Here is a 12,054-nt window from a genome sequence, read left to right on the forward strand (position 1 = left end):
AAAATAAATGAATGTTTCTAAGTAATAAAACATTCACGCAGCCCTTATATGTGGATCATCCGCAATATTGGGGAAAAATTGCTTATTCCAAATGCCTGGTATTCTCTGCATCATGAAACAAACCGCGATGTATGTACCATCATCACATTGTCTAGCTTTATTTGTGCCGCGTACCTGATCGAGCATAGCCGCAGTGAATTGCTCTGACCGGTACGATACCGTGCTTAGAACCAACACTATTAATTCATAAACTAATTAACAGTTTGCATATGTAAAAAGGATTGAAGCGTGGACTATTGTCCAGTCGTTTGTTGCATTCGGATTAAGCCACACCTCTGTGGGAAATATGAGCTCGTTTGTCCATTCATACATACATGGATAGGGGCAAGAACGGATGGTGTTATAACAATAACAATATTGAATAAACACCCGACCGGACGTTATAAATTAACTATTATTTCCTATCGCAAACAGACCGAACATGGTCAGGTGATGGGAAAACGGGGAATAGGATAGCAGAGGATCATCCGGTCGGTGGTCGAAAGTGAAAATGCCTATTCGCCAAACGAAGCCCAGCCGGGCTCCATAATGTAGATACAAATATGCAATGTGTTGCGTAGTCATAGATAACGCTAAAACCAATTTGTTGTAAAATTGTTTCAATAGAAATTCCGATTTTGGTCTCGCATCCAGTAGCACCAACAGCATTCAATAAAACCTTAGAGGTGTAACACGTTTCTGTGGCAATGTGTGTGGAACGGTGTTACAATATCGATTACGTTATGTCATGCAAGGATACGGGCTTTGCAAAATATATTCATTCCGCTCATTGTTAGTTGCTCATATAGGTAATTAGTTCACTTGAATTTTTAATTTTACGTGACATTTACTTAGGTCTTATTGAATATTATGAAACCTGAGCTGATTTGATTGCCTTAATCACTTAACTTAATATAAACAAGTAGTCAACAATAACAGATATATGCTGAAAAGCAAAACTGTGTTTATTCATAGACCAATCTTTCAATTCCAACATTTTCAAGTAAATACTTGCTCTCCAGCAATGTTTGTGTGGCATTGTTGTCCGAAACCTCCTCCAAAATTTCCCTAAAAGCATAAATCCAATCAATACATTTTAATGCTGCTAACACACGTTTCACTCACCAAACACTTTTGCGTATAAAAATAACCGGTCTTGGAGGACAAAATCCGTTAAACCTGCACGAATGCACTCTGGAATATGCTCCTTGATTCTCAAACACAACAAAATCCGATACATCCAGCTCGGCCATCCGGATATCCTTCGCAAAGAAGTCAATTCCATCACAGGTGGGGCCGTACAATGTCGTCTGCCTTTCCGGTCCGCACTCGCTGTGCGGCTTCCAAACTATGGGTTTCACAGCTTTACCCCGGTATTTGGCACTGTAAAACGTGCCATAGACTCCATCATTGAAATAGTAAAACACATTTTCTATCTGTTGGGGATCGTTTTCGTTTCGAATCACCCGTTTGCCATGAATCGGTACCACAGCTGTAATAGCTGCAGCACTGTAGTATCGCCCCGGTTCGGCAATGATCGTATAACCCAACTCTTCCGGGAAAAACTCGTCCAGCCCTTTGTTAATCTGTTCTGCATACGGCTCAAGCGCGACATGCTTATCTCCGGAAATGCCTCCTCCCAAATCAATATAGTTAAACTTGAATCCAATCGATTCCGCATAGTCGGTCAACTCTCTGCCTTTCTTGATCGCAGTGTAAAAGTTCGTCGGATTGATGCACGCATGCCCCAGATTAAAACACCAACCGATCACGTTTATGCCCAGTCCTTTTGCCAAGTTCAGCAGTTCCTTAGCCTCTAGATCCGCCTCGCATCCAAACTTGATGCCCAAATTCTGCGGATCCTCCGGCATTACCAAACGAAACCGTAGCACAACACTCGCCTCCGGATAGTACTGGTGAATCTTTCGCAGCTCACTCTCACAATCGAATACCGTCCTGACCTTCAACTTCCGCGCAAACTCCAACGATTCGATTGTTTTCATCGGCTGCCCGAACATGATTCTATCTGGATCCACGCGGAAACCTAAAACCCGCTTCAGCTCGCCGGTCGACGCACAATCGTAGCCACATCCAAGCAGAAGAGTAGTCTCCACAATCGACGGCTCATCGTTGCTTTTGATAGCGTAAAATGGACGAACCCGGGGCAGGTGCTTCAACCATTGATAGTGCCGCTTCACAAGGGTGTCCAGCTCTGTTAGGTGCAGTGACTCCTCCAGGGGACCACGCGCCACCAGACGATTAACCAGTTCGTTGGACGTGACGGAATCATCTATGATTTCCAAGCGTGTTTTCAGTACACTAAGAACGTCCATGATGTTGGCCGAGCGTCGATGAGCACAGTACTGACCAGTTGCGCATCCGAAATTATGTTTGCTATCTATTAGCGTTGTATAATACCGCTCGAGCAATCGCTATGTGCGTGTGATAAGATAAGTGACGGAGGACTGTCGTTTGCGTATTTTTAGAGACAATAATCTTTGTGAGGGGACCGTTCGCGAGAACATGAGGGAGCGATAATAAATACGTCACGTTTGAAGTAGATAGACGACTTTTATTATTTAAAGCATAAAGCGTCACGTGTGGGGTAGAGTATTATGAATGGAACTTTATCGTTTGGCGTACTAAATGGATCATCCCTCAAGTGTGTGAATTAGAAGATAAACAGATCTATTGAGAAATCATACGTCATGAAATATTGCTACGCGAAGAATGTGTTGATAAGACCATCAATATACAAAATGAGATGATTGCCTTTTTAAATGGTGATAAAAATAATGATTCACATTCACATTAGAAACTACGGTCCGCTGTTTCACTTTTGCAAACAGTTGCTTGCGTTACCGATTGCTAAGAATGCAACACTTTTTTTCCAACTTTAGAGAAAAGCTTCTTTTATTGGATATACGCTGAGCTTTTTTTTAAGAATAGGACGATTTTAGGCGGAAATTCATCTTCAAGTGTTTTTTTATGAGATCACTTCTGCCCAAATCGTTAAAGTCTCAAGATAAAGGAAACTTTTATAAGACGTGGGATTGCCATTCCGGAGAAGGCAATTTCGATGACTAGTCTCATAACCTCATAACATGAATTTTACTTTGCAAAAAGTTTGAGATAGAATAATAACAAATTTAATTTTTCACAATTTCTCGCTTTCAATTTTTTGTCTACTATTTTCAATTACCATCTACATTTCCAATTTTCAAATTTCAAATTTCAATTTTTTAATCTCTAATTCCCTATTAACAATTTTCCAATTACCAAATTTTGATTTCCTACTTACAATTTATTTTGCTAATTTCCAAATTCTATTTTCTATTCTTTAATTCTTCGTTTTCAGTTTCAATTTTTGTTTCCATTTTCGAATTTCCAATTTAAATTTCTTAATATCTAACTCAAAAATTCCCATTTACAATTTTTAATTTCCGATCTATTATCTTAATCTCAAATTTCAAATTCTTCATTTGAAAATTTCTTTTTCACATTTGTTGGATTCCTGTTGCTTATCTCCAATTTCATATTTCCAATTTCAACATAAAATACCAAATATCAAATTTCATTTCAATTTGGATTATGGAGCTTAGATCACAAAAATCTGATCATGGAGCTTGGATTGTGTTCGGATTTTGGATTTAGGATTTTGGATTTTACATTTTGGATTTTCGATATTGGATTTTCGATTTTGGAAGTTGGATTTTGAATTTTGGATTTTGAATTTGATTTGGATTTCCGATGATTTCTGATGTCGTATTTTGAGTTTCGAATTTCAGATGTTGGAATTCGGATTTTGGATTTCGGATTCTGCATTCTGCCTTCTGATTTCGGATTCCTGCTCTCTGTTTTCTACTTTCTACTATTTATTGCTTTGTAGAAAGCACGGATTATGGATATTAGGTTCTGGTTCAGGGTTTTGCATTTTGGAATTTGGATTTTGGATGTCTGATTTTGGTTTTCATATTGAATTTTTGGTTTTAGTTTTTTTCAATTTTTGATTTTAAATTTTGAAATTCCCATTTTCGATTTTCGATTTTTGATGTTTGATTTTGGGTATCGGATTTTGGATGTTTGATCTTGGATTTTGGATGTTAAATTTTCAATTTTGAATTTTAGATTTTTGATTTTGGCAATTGGATGTCGTAAAAAAAATTTTTTTTTAATTACTTTGATTTTTCGATTCGTCCAATTCGTCCATTCTTATTTTGGATTTTGGATTTTGGATTTTGGATTTTGGATTTTGGATTTTGGATTTTGGATTTTGGATTTTGGATTTTGGATTTTGGATTTTGGATTTTGGATTTTGGATTTTGGATTTTGGATTTTGGATTTTGGATTTTGGATTTTGGATTTTGGATTTTGGATTTTGGATTTTGGATTTTGGATTTTGGATTTTGGATTTTGGATTTTGGATTTTGGATTTTGGATTTTGGATTTTGGATTTTGGATTTTGGATTTTGGATTTTGGATTTTGGATTTTGGATTTTGGATTTTGGATTTTGATTTTGGATTTTGGATTTGGGTTTTGGATTTTGGATTTTGGATTTTGGATTTTGGATTTTGGATTTTGGATTTTGGATTTTGGATTTTGGATTTTGGATTTTGGATTTTGGATTTTGGATTTGGATTTTGGATTTTGGATTTTGGATTTTGGATTTTGGATTTTGGATTTTGGATTTTGGATTTTGGATTTTGGATTTTGGATTTTGGATTTTGGATTTTGGGTTCTGGATTTTGGATTTTGGATTCTAGTTTTTGGATTTTGGATTTTGGATTTTGGATATTGGATTTTGGATTTTGGATTTTGGATTTTGGATTTTGGATTTTGGATTTTGGATTTTGGATTTTGGATTTTGGATTTTGGATTTTGGATGTTGGATTTTGTTTTTTTGGAATTAAGATTTTGGATTTTGGATTTTGGATTTTGGATTTTGGATTTTGGATTTTGGATTTTGGATTTTGGATTTTGGATTTTGGATTTTGGATTTTGGATTTTGGATTTTGGATTTTGGATTTTGGATTTTGGATTTTGGATTTTGGATTTTGGTTTTGGATTTTGGATTTTGGATTTTGGATTTTGGATTTTGGATTTTGGATTTTGGATTTTGGATTTTGGATTTTGGATTTTGGATTTCGGATTTTGGATTTTGGATTTTGGATTTTGGATTTTGGATTTTGGATTTGGATTTTGGATTTTGGATTTTGGATTTTGGATTTTGGATTTTGGATTTTGGATTTTGGATTTTGGATTTTGGATTTTGGATTTTGGATTTTGGATTTTGGATTTTGGATTTTGGATTTTGGATTTTGGATTTTGGATTTTGGATTTTGGATTTTGGATTTTGGATTTTGGATTTTGGATTTTGAATTTTGGATTTTTTTGGATTTTGGATTTTTTGGACTTTTTGGATTTTTTGGATTTTGGATTTTGGATTTTGGATTTTGGATTTCAGATTTTGGATTTTGGATTTTGAATTTTGGAATTTTTGCATTTTTTGGATTTTGGATTTTGGATTTTGGATTTTGGATTTTGGATTTTGGATTTTGGATTTTGGATTTTGGATTTTGGATTTTGGATTTTGGATTTTGAATCGTAAATTTTGGATTTTGGATGTTGGATGGATTTTGGATTTTAGATTTTGGATTTTGGATTTTGGATTTTGGATTTGGATTTTGGATTTTGGATTTTGGATTTTGGATTTTGGATTTTGGATTTTGGATTTTGGATTTTGGATTTTGGATTTTGGATTTTGGATTTTGGATTTTGGATTTTGGATTTTGGATTTTGGATTTTGGATTTTGGATTTTGGATTTTGGATTTTGGATTTTGGATTTTGGATGTTGGATTTTGGATTTTGGATTTTGGATTTTGGATTTTGGATTTTGGATTTTGGATTTTGGATTTTGGATTTCTGATTTCTGATTTCTGATTTCTGATTTCTGATTTCTGATTTCTGATTTCTGATTTCTGATTTCTGATTTCTGATTTCTGATTTCTGATTTCTGATTTCTGATTTCTGATTTCTGATTTCTGATTTCCGATTTCTGATTTCTGATTTCTGATTTCTGATTTCTGATTTGTGATTTCTGATTTCTGATTTCTGATTTCTGATTTCTGATTCCTGATTTCTGATGTCTGATTTCTGATTTCTGATTTTCGATTTCGATTTCTGATTTCAGATTTTTAATTTCTGATTTCTGATTTCTGATTTCTGATTTCTGATTTCTAATTTCTGATTTCTGATTTCTTTGCAGTTTTGATCGAATATTAGACAGACGCGCATTAGACAGGAAGTTCTCTATGGGCACGAGACCAGGAAAATGCCCTTGAGGACCGACACGCACTTGGAGTTTTCGAGAGTAAAGTGAATGGCGAGGGTAGGAAATATGTACTATGGCTGATGCCGAGCAGATGGAATGAACCCCGAGATGCAACAGCTGTTGGGAGAACCATTCATCGTTCACACCGTAAAATCGGAAGACTACGGTCGGCTAGGCACGTGGCCAGAATGTCGGACAATAATTCGGTAAAAGTGGTTCTCAGTAGCGATTCAAAAAGGCGATTTGCACAGCGAGCAAGGTAGGTCGATCAGGTGGAAGACTATCAGACTGCGTGGCTGGCGACGTCCAGCCATGGACAGAGTTAAATGGAAAAGACCTTTATGTACTGCACAGGCTACTCCGAAAAAGTGATTAAATCTAGAGCAGACAAATTCGAAATGTGATCAACTCTGTCACCACTGTCACCATTTTCAAAACGACTTATCTGCTAAACAAAGATTCAAACGACGATTTGACGAATCTGATAGCTCTCCCACTTAATATTAATAAAAGTGAAACGAAATAAATGGAAAATTAAAACATAAATTTAAAATAAAATAATTTTTAAGAGATTCAAAAAAAATGTATCAGTGCCCATTGCTCAAATTGACCTTTTTAGCAAATGAAAATCGGTATAGGGGGAAATACTCTTCAAAATCTGTTTGCCACGGCCCTACAATGGACAACGACACGAAAAGATAAATAGAAATCATTGCTCGCTGTACAAATGTATTGAACAATCACCACCTGCACCCTATACTCATAATTATTGAGTTTAGTTAGACCAAACCTGGACCAAACCATAGCCTACGGTTATTCGGATTAGACCCGAGCCAATTCCAGCTCACTCTGATGGTTTCCCGTTGCCTAACGGGTTGTAAATTATCGCACACTCAACGACGCCAGAACGTGATTTCCAACTGGTGTTCACATTTTTCACACCATTTCCCAATGACAGTTAACCACCTGTTTTCTAGCAAATTACATCCAAGCGTTAAAAATGCACTACCTAGCAAACATCCAGCATCACCTAGTCTCCTAACTCCGAAACTGTGCGGCGCAAAGTTGGTCCGTCACGGAGACTACAGTGCTTAGGTTTGGGTCGGCATCGCACCGCGCGCGCGCTCGTCCATTTCACAATCACATTACACAGCTCATTTGCATTCCAAGAAACAGCAAATCACACTTCGAGCGGCAGCGACAGAAACCCATAGAGTGTTGTTGCGCCACCTTCTTGAATAATAATTCCCGCGACAGGGTACCTCTAGGCGGTGTGTGACCGTGAACCGTCAAATCTGTGCAATGCATCTCTCGCTAATCGACTGTAATTGACACCCAGATGGATGAGACTGTCGGAGCTGACGGATGAGGCTCACGTTGTATGATTGAGGCAGCCTATAGTCGGCAATCCGAGATGGACCTTAGCAGCGGAAACCAAATCAAGCCCGTAAGTAACCGTCAAAATATCGCAGCACATAGATATAAAGATATTTGTTCTGGGGAGAAAATTGGCTGTGAAGTGCGGATCATAAATTTACAAGTGAATATGGAGCTACTTTCTATCCGGAAAATGAAATTATTGTATTTGTTGTGTTTGTGCTTTTTGAACTTGTGCTTTCAAACTCTTATCTATTGAGATGAGACAAATTTGTGACCATAATAAGAAGGAAGATGGAACCGTTTCCCTATGTTCTTCTGCTCTTTCATATCATTACTTTTCTTTTTTCTTCTTGATTCTAATTTTCTTATGTCCTTCTGTTCCTGGCAAAAGTTCTATTCCCAACAAATCGTTGAATGTCAATAATTGTATCATAATATTCCGAAAGTTATGATGCTACTCCAAACCGGCAAACGGTAACACGGTCGTCTTAGCTTAGGTCAGTGTGCCGAATCGCAAAAGCCTGCCGGGAATACCTTTCGCTTTCCTATTCCATTTTGCCAACTTTCATTTGTCACTACATCCTTTCATATTTGGTTGGTTGGGTTTGTCCTCAAATTTCCTTCTATGATCCACATCATTGAAGCCAAACTGAGATTGATCCAACATCATCATCAATAAAAGCTCGTGACCGCAGAAAATCCTCCCGGCCCCTATGTGGGCCGTTCAGTGTTGGAAAGGTGATTTATGATAATCGAATGGATTTACCTTTGGAAAACGGGGTACCATGCTGCTAGAGCGCTGTGGCTTGCATTGTATGTAAGCATATGCGGTATTTCGAAAAATTTCGTTTCAGGTTGTTCGAAACGAAATTCCGCGGAATTTCGCGGAATTTGAGCATGATGAAATCTGATTTCTTGATTTCGTTCCGTTTCGTAAAATTACAAAAAATTCGCTAGAAAAAACTAGCTTCTAACGAAATTTAACGGAATTCCGCGAAATATCGAAACAAATTTAAACTTAAACCATACTTTATATTATCAAAAATGTTGGCTGCGCCGCTAAACAAAAGCGTTAAGTTGTTTTCAAAACTTTATGTTATACAATTTATTCTTTTAACGCTTACTACATAATACTATTCTTAGTCAACAAATACGTATGTAGTTTTCTTCTATAAAACGTCTTCAGTGTTTGCAAGATTCAAATGTATATTTTGTGATATTTTTCACTATTTGTACAAAATGAATGAGGAATCGATCGTGTTACTGCTGGTCATGGGACGGCAGCTAGTCCGGGAGAACGCGAAGTGAAAAAAATGTATTTCGCGTAGCAGAAATTTGTTTAACCAGTGTATAATCGACCTTGTTGATGTTGGTCATTCTAGCTAGTGTAGGAGAACGCGGAGTGCGGAATCGATCATATAGTAGAAGCTTATTAAACGAAGCACACTGATCCTGCGTTGGATTGATTTGAAACACAGTTTACGTCTTCTTGTTTTCAAAATATCTTCGTTTACAATAAAGATTTAGTCGCTTACCAAGGGGCTTCACATTAATTACCTTCACTACAAACTAACGATTCCTTTCCCGTAGCGCTCACGGAGATGCAGAGCATTCCTCGGTCTTTCATAACAATGAGTGTTAAACTAATTTTCCTCTCCTTATCCTAAATTGACTATAAGACGTGACCAGCATCGTTATTGGCAATGAATTGGAAACTCCGAAGCAAGTATACAATAAGAATAACTTTTTTGTAGCCCAAGAATATTATTTAATTTGTGAGCTGTGCATTACAGTTTTCCGGCCAATCAAAATTAACAACTACGATGTGTACAGTTAATCAAGCTAAGCTCTTCTTTGACTATTTGCACAATATGTATTAAGGAACATTGAAGATTTGTAATCATTTCTAAATCTTCGCATGAAATTTGCAAAAAATCCAGATCGGGTTGAAAGATTATTAAAATTGCTGAAAGTTCTTTACTTATGATTGTTTTCAGCTCATACTGACCATAACAGTTGTTCTCATATGCCAAGAGCACGCAGAAAATAGCTCAGTTCGTTGAGCTGATGTATATAAGACTACACAGATAGAAAAAGTTGTTGAAATTTACACGAAAGTAATGCACATAAAGGGAATGCCAAAAAGAGCGTAAATTTAAACGATATTATCAACTGAATTTATGCAATTTGTATTGCATTATGACACTTTTTATACGAATAAGTGTCATAATGCTATGTAAATTGCATACATTTAGGGCGAACTTGTTGGAAATGATGCATGTACGCCCAGAATAGTGTAATTTTCCACGTCTTTATTATTTACGCGTCAATTACTTTTCATTATTTCTTTCTGTGTATGGGTCTGTGAAATTCAATCTGAAATACATATCTTTGTGCATTTTCGAAAGGTGCATAGGATTCTTTTAAGCATTCATTTTCTAATTTTGACTTAGCTTAATACTATAAAACCACGCTGACAAGGCAATATGCTTCAGCATAATTACATTATTCTTAAGTGAACTAAGGCTTTAAACGAAATTTGAATCCGTATATGAAAAACCACACAATTGCTATATTTGTGTATACTTACTGATATAAATTTGATATAAAATTGATCGATATAAAATTGAAAGCGGCTCAAATTCTGGGGTATTGCCTTATCGTCAATAGTATATGCGGCTAAAATGCGGTGATTTATCACAGACTGCCTATTCTGTTATTATACACAGATAGAAAAAGTTGTTGAAATTTACACGAAAGTAATGCACATAAAGGGAATGCCAAAAAGAGTGTAATTTTAAATGATATTTTCGTTTGGATGTATGCAATTTGTATTGCATTATGTCACTATTTATTCGATTAAGTGGTATAATGCCATACAAATTGCATACATTTAGGGCGAAATCGATGGAAAAGATTCATGAATGCTCAGAATAGTGTAATTTTCCGCGTCTGTATTTTTTACGCGCCGATTAGTTTTCATTATTTTTTTCTGTGTAACTCTATTGCTCACAAAACAGTTATTTGACTTTGAAAAGGTGAAATCTGAATTATGTAGGAGCCGGCCAAGGGCCGAAAATCTCGTTAATAAAGATAAAAAAAAAAAAAAAAAAAAAAAAATTATGTACATCATGTAAAACCAATTTAATAAAAATTCCGCGGGAAAAAAATTAAAATTTCGTTTCGTTTCGAAAAATTTCGAATTAAATGGACTCTGGGGTGGCATTGTGCATCTCGATTCGAACGTAATTCTATCGAGTCGAACATGTTTGGCATTACGGCTTTCGATTCGATCTCGAAAACGACTCATCGTTCGAGTATGCTCGAGGAGGTATAAGAATAACGAGATGTTTTGGCATTATGGAGACTCGATAGCACACTGAAAAACGACTCAAGTCGAATGAAAATCACTCGTCACCTTTATAGCTTTCGAATGTAGTTCGAGAGTCATTTCTTGCTGAAAGTTTTTCATTATATTTGTTATGATTTCTCTATGGGGAAAAAAACGCGCAAGAGATGACCCAAGTGCATTTAACTAAAACACATGGAAACATCGAAGTTATTTATTATTGAATCCTTCTTTAGCTTTGAATTATTTAGCTCAAAATTGGATCTGTGGCATAAACTCGAATAAATATAATAAATGCTAAAGCATTTGATGAGTTTGATTGCTCTACGCATGCGGTCGCGTGTACTCAGACGACTAATGACGGTGGAAGACCGACACTTGATTACAATAAGAGCAACCAAAGTAATCGAATGCTTTAGCCAAGCAATCCTTTGGCACAAATCCGCCCAGCCCGTTGTTGGGGGTATAGAGTGTGATCCTCTCGATTAATAAACAATGTGTACTCGCTTGACTGTGGATATACAACAGTAAAGCACATGTGAAGATTGGACAAATCAAGCATCCGAAAGATATTCAATTTGCAAAAAAGAGCTAACCGTGGTTGAGGTTGGTACTCGGATTCTGATGGCTTTTCCGCAAACGTGACCTTTAAGTGGTCTTGTTGTGTAGGGGTTATCACGTCTATCTAGAGAGTAGGAGGTTGAGGGTTCGAGTCCCTCCAAGACATGTGGATTCTTTTTCGCAAATTTCATATCAATTTGTCCATTTAGAAACATGTGCTGTGCATATGCACAGCCAAGACATTTAACAAAAAAATGGTTTTCGTAGGGCCGAGTTGCCGAATAATATGCAATTAATAATAAAACTTATAATTTGTGTCGTAACTATATCTCAATTTATAAAACATGTCGTATCGGCATAATGTTTTAATCGGTTTCAATTGCTCAATAAAT

The 12,054-nt window shown here is 36.4% G+C and overlaps 1 protein-coding gene across 1 annotated transcript; it reads right to left on the bottom strand.

The window, feature by feature from the left end:
• Positions 1-981: 981 nt before the first annotated feature.
• On the bottom strand, positions 982-2,516 carry LOC134214505 (ornithine decarboxylase 1-like). Its single transcript, XM_062693897.1, has 2 exons — positions 1,165-2,516; positions 982-1,107 (listed from the first exon to the last, which is right to left on the bottom strand). Exons 1-2 carry the CDS (start codon positions 2,370-2,372, stop codon positions 1,005-1,007), a joined length of 1,311 nt encoding a protein of 436 aa, XP_062549881.1. The 5' UTR covers positions 2,373-2,516; the 3' UTR covers positions 982-1,004.
• Between the last annotated feature and the right edge of the window lie 9,538 nt (positions 2,517-12,054).

This window comes from Armigeres subalbatus, chromosome 1 (assembly GCF_024139115.2).
Source record: "Armigeres subalbatus isolate Guangzhou_Male chromosome 1, GZ_Asu_2, whole genome shotgun sequence".
In the NCBI taxonomy this organism is placed as follows: domain Eukaryota; kingdom Metazoa; phylum Arthropoda; class Insecta; order Diptera; family Culicidae; genus Armigeres; species Armigeres subalbatus.

What these genes read in the sequence shown, in the direction of transcription:
- LOC134214505 (XM_062693897.1), bottom strand. Translation starts at nt 2,372, where the DNA reads ATGGACGTTCTTAGTGTACTGAAAACACGCTTGGAAATCATAGATGAT. An exon ending in TTTATACGCAAAAGTGTTTG is followed by an intron (nt 1,108 to 1,164) that starts GTGAGTGAAACG and finishes TTATGCTTTTAG; the next exon opens with GGAAATTTTGGAGGAGGTTT.